At 68.1% G+C, this 18998-nt stretch overlaps 2 protein-coding genes across 3 annotated transcripts; one reads left to right on the top strand and one right to left on the bottom strand.

Annotated features, from left to right (window-relative positions):
* The first annotated feature begins 365 nt into the window (after nt 1-365).
* On the top strand, nt 366-3643 carry TSSC4 (tumor suppressing subtransferable candidate 4). Its single transcript, XM_043582007.1, has 3 exons — nt 366-714; nt 2136-2247; nt 2413-3643. Exon 3 carries the CDS (start codon nt 2434-2436, stop codon nt 3400-3402), a length of 969 nt encoding a protein of 322 aa, XP_043437942.1. The 5' UTR covers nt 366-714; nt 2136-2247; nt 2413-2433; the 3' UTR covers nt 3403-3643.
* Nucleotides 3644-4212: 569 nt separating this feature from the next.
* Nucleotides 4213-17105, bottom strand: TRPM5 (transient receptor potential cation channel subfamily M member 5). 2 transcript variants are annotated; one of them, XM_043582006.1, is made up of 21 exons: nt 16512-17103; nt 15318-15382; nt 14965-15156; nt 14654-14756; nt 13412-13530; nt 12861-13184; nt 12633-12773; nt 12403-12526; nt 12001-12146; nt 11464-11576; nt 11213-11305; nt 10855-11113; nt 10601-10719; nt 10279-10411; nt 9991-10165; nt 7195-7348; nt 6571-6752; nt 6149-6281; nt 5508-5580; nt 5145-5199; nt 4213-4738 (listed from the first exon to the last, which is right to left on the bottom strand). In XM_043582006.1, the coding sequence occupies exons 1-21, from the start codon at nt 17011-17013 to the stop codon at nt 4632-4634; spliced, it is 3312 nt and encodes a 1103-aa protein (XP_043437941.1). In that variant the 5' UTR covers nt 17014-17103; the 3' UTR covers nt 4213-4631. The 2 variants fall into 2 exon arrangements, with proteins under 2 accessions (XP_043437941.1, XP_043437940.1); XM_043582005.1 differs by having other exon boundaries at nt 12633-13184; nt 16512-17105.
* Nucleotides 17106-18998: the final 1893 nt, after the last annotated feature.

Raw genomic sequence — 18998 nt, 5'->3', positions numbered from 1 at the left:
AGGGCGGCCCTGGGGACAAGAGGTCCCTGGGCTTCCCGCGACCCCACGACTGCAGCCCCGGGAGGGGCGGGGCCCGCGGAGAGCTCGCAGGGTGGGCCGGGCGCATGCGGCCAGCCAGGCCATCGCGGTGGGCAGGCGAGGCCAGGCCGCCACTCCCCCGCCCGCCTGGAACTTGAGACCAGCGCCGGCCCGGCCCCAGCACCGCTCCCGGGACCCACGAGGGGCGCGGCCGCGGGCTTCCGGCCGGACCGGAAGTGCCCGGTAACAGCGCCGTGCGCGATAACGTGATTCCGGCTTGAGGCGCCCTCTGTGCTCGCAGCTTCCGACAGGTGGCGCTGGGGCCCCGGGAACGCGCAGCTGGCCGTTAGCCCTCGAGCATTCTGGGAGTCACAGTGCTGCCTCTCCCTCCTCCCTCGTTTCCTTAATCAATTCCGGCTCTGCGCGAAGGAGCGCCGCCGTTTCCGGGGAGGGGTGGCAAAGGAGAAAAGCGAGGGCGCATGCGTAGGGACTCCACGGCCCGACAGGCCTCTGGAGTAGCGGTCCAACAGGCCTCGCGAGTAGCGGCCCAACAGGCCTCGCGAGTAGCGGCCCAGGGCCTTGTGGGGGATGTAGTTCCCTAGCTGCGGACGCCGCGGCGCTGGGCCAGCGGAAGACTCGGTTTCCCAGAGAGCCGAGCGCGGCGCCAAATGGAGGCCACCAGGCGGCGGTGAGCCGGTAGGTTTGAGGCGAGGGAGGGTGGCGCTGACGCTCGGGTCTCTGGGAGACCGTCGTCCACAGCCTACTGGCTCGACCCCGGAGACCCCAATGTGCTCCGTGTCTCCCGTGCCACACGGCCTGGGCCCTGGGACCCGAGCCACGTGAGGCCCGGACGCTGGCCCGCCCAGGCCCCCGACACGGAGAGCCTGCTGGGCCCATAGAGCGGAGAAAGCCAAGGGTTTGCTTCCAAGGGGGAGAGAGCGCGGCGAGGAAACCCTGGTCCCGCTCCCTGGGAGCTGGCCTGCCCAGACCCTGGCCCCTCGGAGGCCCCCGACCCCGCAGCCCCACGCCTCCCAGCCTGGACTCGGCTCTGCCTCCGCTGAGCTCACGAAGTCCTCAGAGAACTCCCGGGTCTCTGTCCCCGTCTCCCCCTAGAGTGCCCCGCCGGTCAGGCTACTTCTCTGGGTGGCGGTGGAGTCCCCGGCCGTGTGGACGACGGGAGAGCGAATTTGGGAAGCGGGAGTCTGGTGGGAACTCGAGCTTCCCCTGCAGCAGTGTGTGCAACTGGCAAGTGATCTCTCCCTGGCCGGCCCTGCCAGCTGTGAAACACGTCGGTGGCGTGTGTCCCGTGCTCCCTTTCTCTCCTGGAGTTGTTCTTTCACTGTGGGAGTCATGCCCCAGAGCGATGGAGATCTCGTCTGTGTCTGATCTGGCGTGGGGCACTCGAGGCCACTCCGGGTCCACCTACCTGCCTGGTCTCTCGTGGGTGCACGACAGCGGGTCACCCTGGGCTACGGAGGCTTGGTGGGGAGGAGTCGGTGGATGGGTGGGTGAGGCTGGGCTGTCCTCTGAGCCTGGCCGTGCAAGCTGCTAGGTGCCCCGCTTGGCCACGCTTGGCCGCTGAACGGGTGCGGAGTGTGGGCAGCACTGCTCTGCTGGGGAGGGGGAGGTGTGTGGGGGCGGTTACCAGGGAAACGGCGCTGGAGGTTGCTGCTGCGGGGCTTGGCCTCTGCCCAGCAAGGCTGCTCCTGGTGGTGATCCACACCCCTGCTCCCTGAGAGCTTGACCCTCAGGTGCCAAGGACCTGGCGCAGACCCCTGTGGAGCTCCCAGGGCATCTCCCAGCAGTCGGGAGCAGACCCCCTTGCCTTGGACCAGGCGGGTGGCCCAGTCTTTGAGGACTGTGCTCCGTGCTGTGCCCTGTGGTTAGTAAGTGAGCCTGCTTGGTGAGAGCGGTCTCGTGAAGCGGAGGCTGTGTTTCCCCAGGTTCAGGCCCGGCTCTGCCTACCCACCCCCCCTCCCCGGGCTTAGCTCCCAAGGACCTGCTCTCCGCCTGGCCTCTGTCAGGGCTTCGCAAACCTGGGACTGCCCCTTGGGGTTGTGGCACCACCTCTGCACCTTTGCTGTCTGATCTGATGGTTGGCCCTCCTCCCCCCACAGCCCACTACAGGGGAGCAGCTGAAAGGAGCCGGACTGAGGCCACCACGCCTGTGCCAGCAAGGGGCCTGTGCCAGCACGCCGGTGTCTGCACGGCGACCCTCAGACAGGGGAGGTGAGAGGAGGGCTTTCAGGGGGCGGGGGTCCTCGGTCCCTTCCTCTGGACGACACCATTCTTAACGCTGATCCTGCCGCCTGCCTAGGGACAGTGGGTCTACAGGGCGGACGTGTCCTAAACGCATGCGATCGTCGGAAACGAACTTGGGCTGTTTTGGTCTAGGTGTGGTGTGCCCTGCGACACATGGCTGAGGCAGGGGCAGGACAGCCCCTGGAGGCTGAGCAGGGGACAGAGTATGACACCCTGCCTTCTGACACCGTGTCCCTCAGCGACTCAGACTCTGACTTCAGCTTGCCTGGCAGTGCTGAGATGGCGGCTGTGTCCCCGGGGGTGCTGCCCTGGGAGGCCCAGGGGGACTCAGACCCCGACGAGCCCGCTTTGCCTCTCAGGGGCCGCCCCTCGGCCTCGGCCTCGGCGCAGCCGTTCCGCCTGAGGGACACGAGCTCCACCTTCTCCCGGCGCAGCCACAGCATCTTCGACTGTCTGGAGGGGGCAGCCAGGCAGCTACTGCCCGGTGACAGTGGGGACTCCACACGGCCACCGGCGCCCTCAAGCCAGCCTGCGGCGGAGGGCCCAGGCGGGGCCGGCCAGAGCCCTGCCCTCCCGAAGCGGCCCCCCGTCCCTGACTATGTGGCCCACCCCGAGCGCTGGACCAAGTACAGCCTGGAAAACGTGGCCGAGGCCAGCGAGCAGAGCAATCGGGCCGCCGCGCTGGCCTTCCTGGGCTCGAAGAGCCTGGCCGTCCCCGGTGACTACACGCCCTCTTTCAACCAGGACTCCTCCAGCTGCGGGGAGGGGAGAGTCGTCTTCACCAAACCGGCCCGGGCGGGCGAAGCCAGACCTGAGAGGAAGAGGGCCTTGAGGAAGGCAGGAGAGCCAGGCGGGGCTGCCCCTGGGAACCTGGGAGCGGCAGGGGGCGAGGGTCCGGTGGAGCTGGCCCACCTGGCGGGGCCTGGGAGCCCCGAGGCTGAGGAGCAGAGCAGCGCCCCCGGGGGCCTTCAGGACGTGGGCTTGCGCCCGGGGGCTGCCCCCGCTGGGTCAGAAGCCGGGCCTCCAGCGGTGGAGACCGTTGGCTTCCACGGCAGCAGGAAGCGGAGCAGAGACCATTTCCGGAACAAGAACAGACCCGAGGCCCCGGGTGCTGAGGTCTGAGAGAAGAGCCTGCTCGGCTGATGTTCCCTGACCAGGCTGGCGGAGGGGGGCGGCCGGGGTCACTGCCCGCCTTCGGAAGGGGGCCTGCAGGCTGCTAGTAGGAGGGACCAGCGTCCTGGGGCGGGGGGTGGGGGGCAGGCTCAGGGGAGTGGTCCCTGAAGCAGGCAGCTTTGCCTGCGGATGGATGGCAAAAGCCCTGCCCACCTTGTGGGGCAACAGTAAAGGTCGTGGGTATTCCTCAGACTCTGTATCTCTGTATAGACCCTCACCTTAGGGTCTCCTCTGCCGTCCGCCATGTACAGGTTCCCTGCCCCCTCACATGAGCCCCCCCAACTCGGTGTCAAGGGGACACAGGATTTATAAATTGACGCTCGGTTCCACAGCAGCACATCTGCCCCCTGAAGGCGTCAGGGAAAGCAGACAGGAGCAAGCACGTACCCCCTGTGCCTGGTACGGGGCTTAGTGGAGATCGGCCAGCCTGCCAGGCCCCCAGAGGGGAAGGAAGGAAGCGGGGACCGACCTGAGCCACTCACCGAAGCTGGGGGGAGCACAGGAGCCTGGACCCCGACCCCACAGGACAGGACCCCCAGGCAAACCCGTGTCCACTGTCCCGCGGCCTTCACCGGCTTGGTGTGGCTGTGTTCTCTTAAGATGGAACAGCTTTGGGGGCAGTGTCCGGGGCCGTCGCCCAGGCCGGACACAGTCCAGCGCTCACCATGCCACGCGAGCAGTTGGGGGCGTGCGGGGTGTGAGCCCACGAGCGTAGTAAACACTGGCCCCGGTCCTAAAGGGCAGAAGCAGCCACTAATGTTCTGGACAAATCCTTTTGTCTTTTGGCGGGTAACACAGGGTGGGTGGGAGACTTGCCCAACAGACGGGAGGTGCTTCAGGCACGGCACTCAGCAAGTGCTGTCAGCCCGGGCCGGGCGGTTCGGGATGGGGACCCACGGGGCTCTCCACCGGCCTGGGAGAGGGCCCACCATGCTCCCAGGTGGAGGGAGGTCCCGGGAAGGTGCCAGGCAGGGCAAGGAGTGGTTCCTTTTGACAAGGCCACTCAAGCCACAGCCCACTGAGGGCTCCACCAGAGCCAGGGGCAGTTCAGTGTATCTTCAGGGGCCCAGGACGGCCAGCTAAGGGCCACGTTCCCGCCTGCCCATCCTGGTCTGGGCCAGAGGGCCAGGCCTGGGGCTCTGGGAGAGGTGGGCCCGGTGCGCCGACAGTCCAAATGCTCAGGTGTCCGAGAGCAGCCGGCCAGCCTCTGGGTGCCCCCTGCTGCCCACGCCCTCTCTGCGCCCGGCAGAGGCCTGCTGGTGTCCGTCTTCGGTGTTCTGAGAGTCTGGTGAGGAAGGAAGACCCCTCAGCTGCTGGGTGTCCGGTGGGGCGGGCCCAGGGAAGGGAGAGGTAGCTCATTACTGTGAACAGGGGACAGACCTGGTGGCTCTGGGTCGAGGGCTGGGGAAGCAGGGCGGGGGCGTGCGTGCTGCCAGGCAGGGCCTCCAGGAGTCGGCCTGGCCAAGCCCTCACGCCTGGCTGAGTCGATGGGCCTCGGCAGAGGGTACCTGCCCCACCCTAAGGACTGTGGCCAGCCGAGGGCCGTCAGAGACCTGGGCCAGTCCCCTCCCAGGACAGGGAGAAGCAGAGACCCAGAGAAGGCAGCGACGGGGCACAGCGACAGCCCTCCACCCGTCCGCATATCAGCCCGTGCCCCTCCCCGCCCTCTGCCTTCCCCACACCCCACTTACTCCGGTAGGAGCCGCCCTGGGCCATGGAGGACAGGAGCGCTGTGCAGTAGTCGACCTGGAGGAGAGAGGCGTCCGGGGCAGCCCCAGGCCCTGCTGCCCCGTGACCCTCCCCTCCGCTGGCTGTGCCTGAGGGAAGGGGTGTGGCTGTGGAGTGTGGACAGTGAGGGGTCTTGAGCGCAGGACCCACTCCAGGGAGGGCATGTGTTTTCCAGAACCCTCTCCAGGGAGGGCACAGTGTCTCTGAAGTTGCTTGTGGGGACCGGGACGGGTAGTGGACCTCCCCAGGGCCTCAGCCCGCCCTGGGCGCGGGGCTGCGGGTGAGGGCCCCCTCCCAGGAGAAGGGCGCGAGGTCTCCCTGTCTACCTGTGACTCCAAGTGCTTGATGCGCTTTTCTTGCTCTCTCAGCCCCCCGAGGTACTTGGCCATGATGTCCACCCTGTGGCAGAAGCTGGTCGGTAGAGGGCGCTCCAAATTCCCAGATGCTCCCCATCCTCCCCCGAGGCCCTTCGGGTGGGTTTGGGGTCCCTGAACCCTCTCTGGGTGGGGTGCCCTTTTCTCTCATTCCCAGGTCTGGGTACAGAGAGGCCTTCTGAGCCCTCCCTGGGAGCTCCATGGGGGCTGAGTTCCACGGGGGCAAGAGTTGGGGACAAAGGCAGGCAGGGGCCGCGGGCGCCAGGACAGCTGGGATGGGCCATTTTGGGGGGAGACCCAGAGGGCGGGGGGAGGAGTTCCACTCGGGAGACCCCAGAGCTGGGAGGACACCCCCTGTATTGGCCCCCCCGTCCCCCAAAAGCAGGGCAGGCCAGGCTCCTGCCCCTGCCAGCCGCGGTCTGCCCAGCTCAGGCAGGTGCAGGGCTGCGGGTGAGGGCCCCCTACCCTCAGGTGACGGGCAGGAGAGGGCCCGACACCCCGCGCCCCACTCGGGGTCCGGCCCTCCCTTGGGAGCTGCTGCAGGGGACACAGACGCTTGCCCCCAGGCCGGGGGTCCCGGGGCACCCGCGCACCTGTGGGCGGTTTTCCTCAGAACCTCCTCCTTGCTGTCCTTCCTCTGTCTCTCCAACCTGCTCAGGTAGTTCTCCTTCTGAACCGTCTCCCAGGTGACCATCTTCTGGTCCAGGGGCTCCGCCAAGTCTCTCTCTGGGAAGGTCGGGGCGGCACAGGCTTGGCCAGAGCCTGGTGGGCCTCGGGGCCAGGGGAGCCCAGGGCCAGGGCAGCGGGCCTCAGCCACCACGGCTAGCCCGGGCTGTGAGGTGGAGAGAGGGGGACGGCCCCCCTGCAGAGAACCCCAGGCTCAGCCCTGTGCCAGCGGCTCTGGGGGGTTGGGGGGGGGGGGTTAGGGAGGGGGCGTGGCCTCTCCTCGCCTGCCCACTGGGCACATCGCCCATTTCCCCCCAGCAGTCCGGGGCAGCCAGCCCTGTGGCCTCACCCAGGCGCGCCCGCCTCTGCTCAGCCCCCTTCTGGAAGAGCCGCTTGAGTGCCAGGCTCAGGTGGCTGAGGAGGATGAAGGGCGGGGCCAGGGCGGGGCGCTCGTGGTACTCCGCGATGAGGTGGTAGCGCTGGAACTTCCAGAACATGTCCGCGTTGCCCTGCACCACCTGGAACGTGTAGCTGTGGGGCCGGCGTGTGGGTGACGGGGACACACAGGCACCCCCTCTCCTCCCAAGCTGTTGCCAGAGCCGGGGGGCACCCTCTTCTGTGATCGTCTCCGATCACTGACTTCCCTCTGCGGGTGTGTCTGGAATGGAGTCCACTCAGGCCCCCTTCCGCTCTCCTGGACAAGCCCGGGCCTCTGGTTCCAGAGGGGACGACCCTCCCCCTGACCTTCCCTTCCTCGGGGCCCTGCCCTCCCTCTGCCTGCAGCCGGGGCCTGGCGGAAGGGGAGCCAGTGTTTGGGGTGACCCCTCACACTCAGGCCTTTCCCCACACAGGCCCCAGCCCCTCCCGGGGGTGGAGAGACCCCCGCAGCCCCCGGGCCGGAGGGATGAGCAGGTCTGGGCCGGGACAGCCGGGCCTGGGGGCGCCCACGAGGGGAGAGTGGGGGTGGGGGCACCTGAACATGGCGATGAGTAGGTTCATGAGCAGCACGTTGGTGACCAGCAGGAAGGTGACCAGCAGGAGGATGACCAGCCAGTTGGCATAGAGGTTAGGGCAGGAGGCTGAGCCCTCTTGCAGCAGGGGGTGTAGGGAGCAGTTCACGCGGGCTTCTGAAACGGGAGTGGTGTGGTGGGGGCGGGGCGGCCACAGGGGCACCCTTGGATCTGGAGGGCCTCCCCCTAGGGCTGGGGCCCCCGGGGACGCAGCCCCTGGCCGGGTGACCAGCTGTCCCGGTTGACGGGGGGACTGTCTGGTTTAGCACTGAAAGTTTCCATCTCAGGACACCCCAGTCCTGTCAAACCAGATGGATGGTCAGCCTGGGGGCACTGGTCCACTCTCCACCTCCACCTGACTGGGGTCATGGCCAGGGCCACACGTTCTGAGGGCAGAGCCATTTGGCAGGTGGGCACAGAGGACCCCAGTTTCTGCTGGTAGTTGTGTGGATTCCCCACCTCCCCACACGAAAGGCTGTGCTCAAAGCTGGTTTGGAGAAAGCTGCCCTAGACACGGGTGACCGTGTCTCCCCCTGCAGGACTTCTCAGGGCCTTTATAACACTAAGGCCTGTCACGTGTCACCCAGCCGGGGGGGCGAGTCTGCATCACCTCCAAAGCTCATCTGGCCAGGCTGCCCTTGGCACTGATTGCTGCAGGCACTGTGGACACGGCATCTCTGGGCCATGCCAGCTCAAAGAATGTTCTCCGGGCAGTGGGAGTGAATGCTGGGTCTGGGAGCAGGCTGAGCCTTGCGCCCTGGGCAGGCACGCCCTGGGGGGCCCGAGGATCACACCTCTGGCCCCTCACCAGCCAGTCCCCTCCTCACGCTCATGGGATGGGAGGCAAGGAAGGAAGGAGCAGATATCAGTGGGTGAGCACGCAGGCCGTGTATGTGCCCGTGCGCGTGCCCGTGTGGACGCTGCACACGCCCGCACGTTCGGCTGTGTTTCTGTGGCTGCCCCTCCTGGTCTTTGCTCTGTGACCGAGTCCAGGTGACACTGGGGGCCTCTGTCCCTCTGTCTACACCTGTGTGCCCGTGTCCCCACTGTGCACATGTGTCGGGCCGGCAGGGGCTGTTTTTCGTGTGTCCGTGGCTCCCTCTCTGGGGGGAGGCCCTCTCCTAATGTCCCCCGAGTCAGTCTGTGCCAGGAGCCCACGGTGAGCTGCGAGCGTGCAGAAGGGGGTGGGGAAGCAGCATCTTCCCAGACCCTGCCCTGCCCTGGCCTGTAGGTCTGCTCGGGGCCGATTCCGGACCCTCCTCTCTCCCCTGCGCCCAGGCTCAGGAGCAGTGAGACCCCTGTGACTCTCAGAGGCGCCATGAGGCCAGGCTGGAAATTAAAGTGTCCATGGGTCTGGAGGCCAGACCAGGAGCTCCGCCCCAGGGCTCCCTCCTGGCACACGGGGACCGGACGGCAGGGCGGGGGTGGGGGGGCGCTCTGGGCTCCGGGACCCCAGGGTGCACACGTTAGTGAATCACCACAGCCCTGCCCCGTGTGGTGGTGTGGCCCAGAGGCCTGAGCAGACAGCAAGCCCAGGCCCCGGGAGGGGAAGGGGCCTGCACAGTGGGCTGTGCCCTGACCTGGCCCCAGTCATGGACTTTGTGCCACAGCCTGCACTCAGGCCTTTCCAAGGCAGCCCCCGGGGCTAGGACCGTCTACCCCCCACCCCTGGAAGTCTGCACACCCTCTGCCCTCCCCTGGTGGCCCCGGGAGTGACCCCACCCCTGCCCTCCTCCAGAGGGTCCCTGCAGTACAGGGCTGGGCAGGGGCCAGTGGGGAGGGCAGCCAGGGCCTGGAACACTCCGGATGAGCAAAGGAATCCCAGCTGGGCGGTGGGGGGGGAGGGAGGGGGGAGGTGGTGCTAAGAAAATAGTCCGAGGAAAGGGGCTTTCGGAACAGCCCGGTTAGCCGGTTTCCACGGTGGCAACGCCCCTCCCCATCTTGGCGGCTCGGGTCTGCTCCCCTCACACTCTCGCCCCACTGACAGACACTCAGTGCGTGTGGCGGGCACCCGACCTCATCTCACTGGCTCCAGCGGCTGGGGCCCGGCCTTAGACACCATGTGCCCGGGGGCGCCCTGGAGCCCCGGTGGCCCTGGTCCGGCACCAGCCTGAGTGAACGGCCCCTGGTGCTGGCTCACCGTCCTGGAGGGGCTGGTTCCCTCTCCTCCTCCTCCTCACCGAGTCCCAGCCGTGTCGGGGGCTTGCCCCCCAAGCCAGGGCTCCCCTACACCTACCAGCCCCCACGGCGGAGCGGCTCTGCCTCCCACACCGTCCCCATGGTCCTGGGACAGTCTCGGAACCTATGCTGGCTGGCCCTCGGCCCCGCACAGAGGCTGCCTGCAGACGGACGGGAATGGCCTCGGCCCTGCCCCCGCGGCACCTGCCCTGGCACAAACCATCCCAAAGCAGGCCGGCCTCCGGGCCCCCCAGCAGAGGCTGCCTTGCAGCCTCCTGGTGCCTCAGTTTCCAGCCTGGGACCCACAGGGAAATGTCTCTGTGACCAACAGAAGTCCTCCCGGAGCCGCCCCTGGGCTGGGCCCGACCCTGTGCAGGTGTGTGGGGCCTGGGGACTGTCCTCGGGGGCCTCCCCATCTCAGCCGGCTCCTCTCAAGGGCCCCACGTCCAGGGTCTTCTGAAAGGAGGCTCCGTAAACTGGACCCCATCTGACGGCACCGTAGGAAGCGGGATCTTGTGTCCAGTTGGCTCAGGGACACGCCCCCCACCCCACCCCCACCCCCAGGCAGGCTGCGTGCTGACCATCGATCTCGTCCAGCGGGATCTGCCCGAAGATCTGCAGGTAAGGCCGGTAGAGGACGCGGCGAAAAACCCACTCCAGGCGGCCGTCGTGGGGGTGCAGCAGGGCCTGTGTGGTCACGCCGTAGGCCACCAGCCACACACTCAGGAAGAAGAGGAAGAAAAAGACGTCCTTCATCTGGGGGAAGAACGGAGAGTGTTAGCGGCCGCCCGGCTGGGGGCGGGGGCGGCGCGCTATTTCACCAGCTCCCCCACCCCCACCCCGGCCCCCAGGCGGGACCCGGGGCTCACCATCCGCTCCACAATGATGATCTTGGGGCCCAGCTGCTTGTGGATGGCGAAGATGTGGATGAGTCGGAGCGTGAACACCATGAAGTCCACGGCGAGGACCGCGCGACCCGCCTCAAACACTGAGGGCAGCATCCTGGGGTGGGGGCCGTATTGGGGGTGCCGCTAGTGCCCAGAGAGGGGAAGGAAGTTCCCCCAGGACACACAGCATGGGGGCCAAGGACAAGCCGGGCCTTCTGAGGCCTTCCGAGGCTTCGTCCTGAAGCCGGCCAGCCCAGCGGCCCACCCGAGGGGCCCGCATCCCGGGCCTCTGGGCCCCAGAGACCTGCAGGTGACGCCGACGACGAACAGGAAGATGGCCACCATGTCACACTTGTTCCAGTGGTCTTCCACGTAGAGGGTGAGCTTCTTCACCAGACTCGTGTCCTCGTCCGTGAAGAATCCCTGGCAGAGGGCAGAGGGCAGAGGGCAGAGGGGCGGGCGGTCCACTGACAGCTGGCTGGGGACGCCCTGCCCCGTCCAGGCCAGTGGGAGCCAGGGGGGGGGGGGGCGGGCGGGGGCGCAGGGCCCACCACTGACCTGCCGGATCTCTTCCAGCACCAGTGTGAAGACCCAGAAGTACAGGGTGACCTCGGGCCCAGACGGCCCCTGGGGAGGTGGCCTGAAGTCCACCAGCAGGACGTAGGTGAACAGGAACAGGAAGGCAAAGTACATGACCACGTTCCCCAGGAACACGGTCACAGGCGCCCCCCAGAACATCCGCCAGCGCGTCAGCAGGAAGGCAGCACGTGGACCTCGGTCACCCCAAGCTCTTGGTGCCCCGGTCAGCGCGTCCCGCCTGCGCCGCGAGGAGAGACCATGGGCGGCGGTGAGGCCGGCGGCAGGGGCCCCACGGAGTGAGTCCAGCCCCCTGGCCGGCCCGCCCCACGGCCCTCACCGGCTGCCTGGGCTGCACAGCAGGCTCCTCTCTGAGTCCAGGCCGTCCTGCTCCTGGAGGCCCTCGGGGACCGTCCTCAGCAGGGCCTCCTCGCTGTGAGCACGGGGCACCCTCAGGGCCCGCGGGAAGAGCACCAGAGCACCCAGCCAGCAAAGGAAGCACAGGGGGCCCTGGGGAGGGATGTGGGCGGGGTCTTTGGCCAGTGGGCCCCCCCCCCCCCCGCCCCCGGCGGCTGCCCGCACCCAACAGACCTGAAGGTGATGAGGTTGGTGTAGATGAGGGCCGGGCAGAGGAAGGCCCCCAGCAGCCGCAGGATGGCCGTGCCCGAGGCCATGTTCCCCCACCAGATCTTGGTCAGGAAAGCCTGAAATAAAGGCACAGCCTCCAGTCCCCCCCCCCCCCCCCACACCTCTGCCCATGCTGGGCCGGACACCGGGCATGCCCGTCAAGGCTCAGCTGAAGCATCGCCCCCCCCCCACCTGCCATCCATCCTGGTGGGGACAACCTTCAACGGGGAGGCCAGGTTTTGGGGTCTGGGAGGGCTGAGCTGAAGAGATAGCACTTCTGCTGAGACCCCAAGTGGAGAAAGGGCTGGCGACAAGAAGGCGGCCAGGCAGGTGCCGTCCAGGAACCGAGCAGCCCCTGTCCTGCACGGCCAGGACATGGAGAGCAGTGGGGGGGGGGGGGGGGGGCACGGACACGGAGAGCGGCGGAGGGGGGCACCCGGGGCACCTCCCGTCTGCCGTCCGCTTTGCCCCTGACGGCCTTCCCCGAAGCCAGACCCTCACCTGCACCCCGTCGTGGGCAAAGAAGGCCTTGGTGTCGGCCTCGGTGGCCAGGTGCAGACAGGTGGTCCTGCTCCAGCAGCGGTTCCGACGCACCAGCAGGGCGAAGGCGCGGTCCTCACTGCTGCGGTAGCACTCGGAGAAGAGGCCTGCCCGAGGGCGCCGGCCGCCCACACTCGCCCATGTGCCCCCTCCCTCCTCTGCCCTGCGCCCGCTGCCCCCCCCCCACCCCCCCCCCCGGGGGCTGCCGAGACCTGCCCGCCCGACCTGCCCAGGGCCCTTCCCTCCCCCGTCAGTCACCCCAAACGTCCCGAGGGGTAGCAGGACCCGGTGTGTGCCCAGGGCCCGGGGTACCTGTCTGCCCCGCCCTGGGCCCCGCTGCCCCCCGCCAGGCTGGTGGCTCACCCAGGGCCAGCTGCTCGTACTTGGCCTCGCTCCCGCCGCGGCCCCCCTCGGCCCCCGCCTCCAGGTGGGACATCTCACGGAGGATCTTGCAGGCGGCCAGAGCGGCGGCCACCCCTTCCTGGCCCTGGGAGGCGGGGTCTGAGGAGGCCGCCCGCCTCGCGCCCACCACGCCGCCCCTGCCCGGCTCCCCCCACCCCCCCACCCCCACCCCCCCTCCGGGACCCACCCACCATGGCCCAGAAGTAGGCGGCCATCTCGTGGCGGTTCTGCAGCACGGCCCAGAGGAACAGGTCCCGCCACGGGTTCTCGCTCTTTCGGTTCAGGTCCAGCAGTCCCTTCCGGGCCTCGGGCCGCCCGGCCGGGCCCCGCTCCTGCGGGACCGGGCCGTCAGCGTCCGGGTGGCCCGGCCCCGCCCCGCCTCGCCCAGCCCGGCCCGGGCCCGGACCGGGCCCGCTCACCGCCTGGTAGAGCCCGCGGCAGGCGTCGTGCAGGAAGTCCTTGAGCAGGCGGGACACCTCGTGCAGGGAGAAGGCGGGCGGGCCCTCGGGCGGCTCGCGGGCCTGCGGGGCGCCCAGCCGGGCCAGCGTCAGCCGGCCCTCCTCGTGCTTGCGCCGCAGCAGGTCGAAGAGCAGGCTCTTGGGGGGCGCCGAGCGGTACAGCTGCTGCAGCCGCCCGAACGTCAGGAAGTCCGCCACGTCGGCGCCGTTGTCCACGAAGAGGCGCACGAACTCGGGCTTGTCGCTCACCAGCGCGTCCATCATCACCTCCTCCAGGTCGCAGGACTGGGGCCGCCACCCGACACGCCCGGGGCGGGGAGAGGGGCCGAGTGAGCGGGAGCCGTGGCCTCCCTGCCCCCCCCCCCCCGCCTCGGCCGCGTGGGGCAGAAGGGGCCCCATCCGGCGGCCCTCGGGGTGCCGCCTGCCCCCAGGCCCTCAACTCGGCGCTCGCCCCTGTGTTGGCCAGAGGCGAGGCTCCGGAGGCGTCGGCCGGCGGGTGGGCGGGCGGGCACCTTCCACTCCACGTCCCCGTTGAAGATCTCGCTCTTGGCGATGTCCACGCGGTCCCAGGCCACGGCCAGCTTGAGCTCGTCCAGGTAGTCCTGCGCCTCCTGGCTGTGGCTCTTGCAGGCTGCGGGCAGAGCGGGCGGGAGGTGAGCGGCGAGCCCAGGGCCCCTCGCGGTGGTCTTCTGGACACGCAGCCCTGGAGCCGTGGCCCGCGTCACGCCCTCTGAGTGACGGCGAGAGGCCCACGGCGTCGCAAGGTTGTCGGCAGAAATGATGGCTCCCGGGACCCCGACGGGACGGGGTGAGTGGAGCCGGGGGGAGTGGATGGTCTGTCTGGAGGAGTTTCCGGCCCCCCTGCCCCTCCCGGCCTGGGTCTGTGTCTGGCTGCCCGAGTTCAGGCCCTCGGCACGGCGTGTCTCCGCCATGAAAAGCCTTTCGAGGGGCAGCCGAACAGCAGGGACAGCACAGTGTCTGTCATAGCGGAACAGAGAGACACAGCGCGGTCCCTCCGCTCCGTGGAGTGTCCCTCGGCCCTGGAAAGCAGGGAGGCACCAGCAGGCCACAGCGTGGATGCTCTTCAGAAACACGGGCTCAGAGGAGGGAGCCGAACACCGCCCACGGCGGGAGCCCACGGATGGGAAGGGCCCCAGAGGGGCAAATCCGTCCACACAGAAAGCGAGCCGGTGGCCACCGGGGGCCAGGGAAACGGGCAGCGACTGACCGGTGCCAGACTGCCTTTGGGGCAATGCAAACGTTCTGGAATTAGACACTGGGGATGGTCGTACAACTCGCAAATGTACTAAAAGCCGCTGGATTGAACGCTTCAGTTTCTTAAATTACAGTAAGACATGTCAAACTGAAACTTGTCGAGCACAGAACGCTGGACAAATTTGCACAGAAGCCAGGCCATCCCCGTGTTGTTCCAGTTTTGTTACATGTGCTGCTGGAAAAGCGAGCACTGGGCCCCGCACGCAGGCACAGGCACCCAGGCACACGCTCACTCACACAGGCACACGCCCGCACATGACGCACACAGGTGCATGCGTGAGTACACGCACACACACACACATGCACGGCAGAGGGGTGCCATCCCGGGAGTCCTGGCAGCTGATTGACGTGGTCCCTGGGCAGTGGCCCGGCCCCATGCACGTGTCAGATCCTGGAGGGTGAGGCCCAGGACGGGGCGGGTGCGGGAAGCAGCCCTGCACAGCTGGCGCCCCCGCTCACCCCTGCCCCTGCGCCCTCACCTTTTATCAGGGCCTTCAGGATGATGGTGTCCAGCTCCTCGGAGCCCTCCTGCTCGAAGTCGTGCACGGTGAGCAAGTGTGGGTGGGAGGTGATGTTCTGCAGCTGGGACACCGGGACAAAGGCCCTGAGTGGCCCTGGGGGCAGGGGGCAGGCCAGGGGCCTGAAGCCAGAGCGGGCTTGGAGGCTTTGTTGGGGAAGGGAGGAGGCTGGGCCCTTCCTCATGGACAGGCGGCACGGAGACGCCCAGCAGGACTTTCCCCCGGGGGCGGCCCACCCGGGAGGGGGGCCTCGTCCTGCGGGGGGCTCCTACCAGCTGGGTCCAGTGCACGACATCCTCCCAGCACAAACGTTCTCCGGGAAACTTCTCTTTGAACTGCTTCTCCACCGCCTGGGGCACCAGGAGGTGGGGCTGGTTCACGAAGGCAGCCAGCACGTCCGCGATGCCCCCTGAGCCTGCCAGGATCAGCCACGGGGCAGCGTGCTCCACGGCCCTGGAGATCCTCTGAGGCGGCGTGGCGGGGAGAGTGGACCCCGAGTCAGCTCAGGGGCCGCCCTGGGCCCACGTGCCAGAGGTACCCCGTCCCAGGCCGGGGAGGGCCCTGCAGGAAGCCGCAGCCGGCCAGGGGGCTCCCGCCAGGCCCCCACCTCCCTCCCCTGCCCTACCTCCAGGGTGCTGGGGTCGCCGTTGACCAACAGACAGAGGACGGGGATCTCGATGCTGCTGGTGCCTGCAGACAGAGCGCCGGCCAAGTCCTCCCAGGTGTCGGAGCAAGTGGGGACCCTGGCACCCTCCCCGTGGGGTGGGCACCCAGGCCGCTGGCCATCACCCCCAACATTATCTAGGGAGACACCTGCCCGGAGGCTTTTTCTAGTGAAGTGTGGGCTCCAGGCTGCATATCACATACAGACACGAGCCCCTGCGCTTGGGGACAAGGACGCCAGCCCCGCACCCCACTGCCCAGTAGGCCGCTCACAGATATTGAGACACAGAGGAACGTAAGTGAAGTGAAACACTCAGTCCCTGGCTGCACCAGCCACGTTTCAAGCGCCTCTATTCCCGTCATGGCAGAAAGCTCTGCCTATCGCCCTGCAGGCCCGCGGGAGCAAACCAAAGAGTAGGGGAGGGGCCTTGGTCACCTTCGCCCCCAAACGTTAGCCGGAAACGAGACTCCCGACACGGGAGGACGCTGGGGAGGCAGGGAGCAGCGGGCCCCTCTGACTCCCAGAGCGGCCTCCTCATTGAATCTAGGGGACAGACCGGTGCGTGCCGTCCAGGCTTCAGCGAGCCGGAGCCCCCCACCACCGACGTGGTCTAAACGCGGCCTCGACCGTGTTTTTATTCTTAAAGAATACTCAGTTAACAGATATTTAGGCTGTTTATAAATATCGTAGGCAGTTATATATCGTGTGTATAAATTTTACTTACGCACTGGTATTTCTTAATACTAGAAACCCAGCTTTCAAACCCACCTCTGGCCACAGTCACATCCGTTCCTTGGGCAACACTGCCCTCTGGTGGCAGCGTACCTCGTGGCTAGCTTGGCTGGTAGAGGAAACCAGGCCTTTCAAAGCTCGCAAATCCGTTTCCTTCCCAAGCCCCGAGCCCCCCCACCCCCGCCCCTGGGGAGCCCCGGGGCGGGCGAACAAACCAGCAACTCTGTCATCCAGCAGGAATGTCGCTGCCCGGCGGGGCCAAACTCCTAGCTGGCCCCCACCAACGCACTGACCGCTTCCCATCCCAGACCCCCAGAGGCCAGGTCTCCACACTCAGGCACGCTCAGTGCCTTCAGCCTGGAATGCGCACACCCCGTGTCCCCATGACCACCCCCCCACCACCTGCCCTGGGACAGGTCTCACCCCCATAGCCGGTTCTCTGCTCCGAGATGTGCTTTTCCAGCCTCAGCCGCAGCTCCGTCGGCCCGTCCCCCTTCCCGGGAGGCCCAGGCTCCACCAGGACGAAGTAGGCGTGGTTGTTGTCCAGGGGGCAGAGGGGGCCCCGGCTGCTGCCTTCGTCCGCGGGGTAGTGGACAGGGCTGTCCTCCTGGACCTCCACCCCCCCCCCACCACCGTGAGCCCTAAATGAGGGTTCTTCTGCCCAGGCCTGTCCCCACCCCCAGAGGGAGGGAGGGCCGGGCTGCCAGCGCCTGGGGCCCTGGGGCGTGGCGGGGGGGTGGGCGGCCAGTGGGTCCTCTGGACAGAACCCGGGCCGTGGGGCTGCCAGGCCCTGCCTCGGACAGACTCTGGGCGGGGAGCAGAGGCCACTTGCCGGGGTCACCCAGGCTTGCGGGCCGGTGTCCGGATGGGGCCTGGGTCCATTGGGAACCAGTCCTGGGCAGGGCCCTGGAATCCAGGTCCCCATGTCTGGTCTGCGCTGGCTGCGAATCTGGCAGACCCCTCCCCACACTGCTCCCTGAGCAATGCTGCCACCTGCTGGCCGTGTGCTGGGCTCGCCCTCCTCCCCCTCTCCTCTTCCCCTCCTCCTTCCTCCCTTCACTCCTCCTCACTTCCTCCTTCCCCTCCTCCCGCCTCCGCTCCTTCTTCCTCCTGTCTCCTCCTTCCCCTCCCTCCCCTCCTCCTTTTTCCGTCTCCTGTCCTCCTCCCTCCTCCCTCCCCTTCTCCCTCTTCCCTCCTCTCCCTTCCCTCCTTCCTCCTCTCCTTCCTCCTTTGCCTCTCCCTCCTCCTCCCCCTCCTCTTTCTCCTCCCTCCTCCTCCTCCTCCCTCCCCTCCTCCTCCCCTCCTCCCTCCCCTCCTCTTCCCCCCTCCTCCCTCCCCCTCCCTCCTGGCCCCTTCTCTTCCTCTTCCTTCCTCCTCCCCCTCCTCCCTCCTTCCCTTCCTCTCTCCCCCCTCCCCGTTCCTCTCCCTCTTCCCTCCTAGTCCCTCTTCTTCCCCTCCCCCTCCCTCCTCTTCCTCCTCCTCCTCCTTCTCCCTCCTCCCCTTCTTCCCTCCCCTGCTCCTCCCACAGCTTCACTTCAGTATCTCGGTCCTTCAGGTGCCTGCCTCGCTCCCTGAGCCTGTGAGCCCCCCGGTGTAGGAGCTACTCTGTCCATTGCAGGCCTGGCATGTGGAGGGCGTCTGGTTTGCCAAATAACCAGATGGTGGGGTGTGGTTGGCCTCGGAGAGAGCACCGGTGGCTTACTCGGCGTACCTCCTACCCTGGGGTGGGTATATCTGGGGGCCACGAGCCCCTCCCCGCCTCCCAGGCCCAACTTGCCCGGCGGCTCAGCGCTCCAAGACGGACGCTTACCCGGGCGTCATCCAGAAGCTGGTGGTGCAGGACGCGGCCCAGCGAGGCGATGCCGATGGCCACCACGCGGGCCTTGGTGGACGTGCTGGCCAGCGAGTGGTCACGCACGGCCTGTCCCACGTACCGGGCGAGGCCCACACGGAGCGCGCTGGTCAGGATCCAGGCTCCTAGGGCAGGGGGCTCGGTGTGCCCGGTGGGCTCGGGCCCCCAGACCCGCCGGAGCCGAGGCCCTCCCCCCCCCCCCCCCACCGCCTGCAGGTGTCGGCCGGACCCGAGCCTGGGAAGGTTGTTCTGAATCACGAGGCCCTGGCCTAGTTGGCTGTGCAGGCCTCTGCTGCACAGCGGTCACCTCGCGGTGAGGCGGTTCGGAAACCCCATATCCTTCTGCCGGCTTTTCTGCAGGCTCGGCGGGCCTGAACATAAATTAGCCCAGTAACTGGGTTCGGACCCCACGACCGTCCAGCAGGCGGCTCCCCTGAGGCAGGCGGAGGGTGCAATGGGGGCCCGCCCTCGGGCGCGGGTGCAGGGGGGGCCGTCTTGCCGAGGCCCGCAGGGTGGGCTGCGCCTCCCGGGGGGGGACCCCGGCCCCCCCCCTCCGCTGCATCCCCCCAGCTGCTCCCACTGCAGGCTGCAGGGGGGGAGGCACCGGGCAGGGTCTGGGGGCTGTGTGGCCGGGGCACGGGCTCCGGACTGTGCGGGCCGTGGGGCCCTGGCGGGGCCTCACCTGTGCTCTGAGCCGCCTTCACCAGCCCCTTGCGCAGGACGTCCCGCAGCCAGGACCTCACGGCGAACGGCCGCTCCTCGCCCGCCAGGGACACCACGAGGTTGGGCACTGGCAGCTGCCACTCGGCCAGAAGGAGGTCAAAGAGCACGGAGGGGGCCACGCCGCTCGGAACCTTCACGAACTACAGGGTAGGGTAGCCTGCAGCCTCAGGGCGTGTGTGTGGGGGTGGGCATGGGGGTGCTGGGCATGGGGGCGCCAGGGGCACTGGGTTTGGGGGCACTGGGCATGGGGGCACCAGGGGCACTGGGTATGGGGTGCTGGGTGTGGGGCGCTGGGTATGGGGGCGTCAGGGGCACTGGGCATGGGGGCGCTGGGT

This window comes from Prionailurus bengalensis, chromosome D1 (genome assembly GCF_016509475.1).
Source record: "Prionailurus bengalensis isolate Pbe53 chromosome D1, Fcat_Pben_1.1_paternal_pri, whole genome shotgun sequence".
Classification (NCBI taxonomy): Eukaryota; Metazoa; Chordata; class Mammalia; order Carnivora; family Felidae; genus Prionailurus; species Prionailurus bengalensis.
The sequence above is the reverse complement of the archived record's forward strand: the minus strand, read 5'-3'. Positions and strand labels throughout refer to the sequence as shown.

Coding starts and splice junctions, on each gene's coding strand:
- TRPM5 (XM_043582005.1), bottom strand. CDS start 17,013: ATGGGGACCTGGATTCCAGGGCCCTGCCCAGGACTGGTTCCCAATGGA. Junction 10,720..10,854: donor TGCTGGAAGAGATCCGGCAG/GTCAGTGGTGGG, acceptor GCCCTCTGCCAG/GGATTCTTCACGGACGAGGA. Junction 5,200..5,507: donor TCAAGCACTTGGAGTCACAG/GTAGACAGGGAG, acceptor TCTCTCCTCCAG/GTCGACTACTGCACAGCGCT.
- TSSC4 (XM_043582007.1), top strand. CDS start 2,434: ATGGCTGAGGCAGGGGCAGGACAGCCCCTGGAGGCTGAGCAGGGGACA.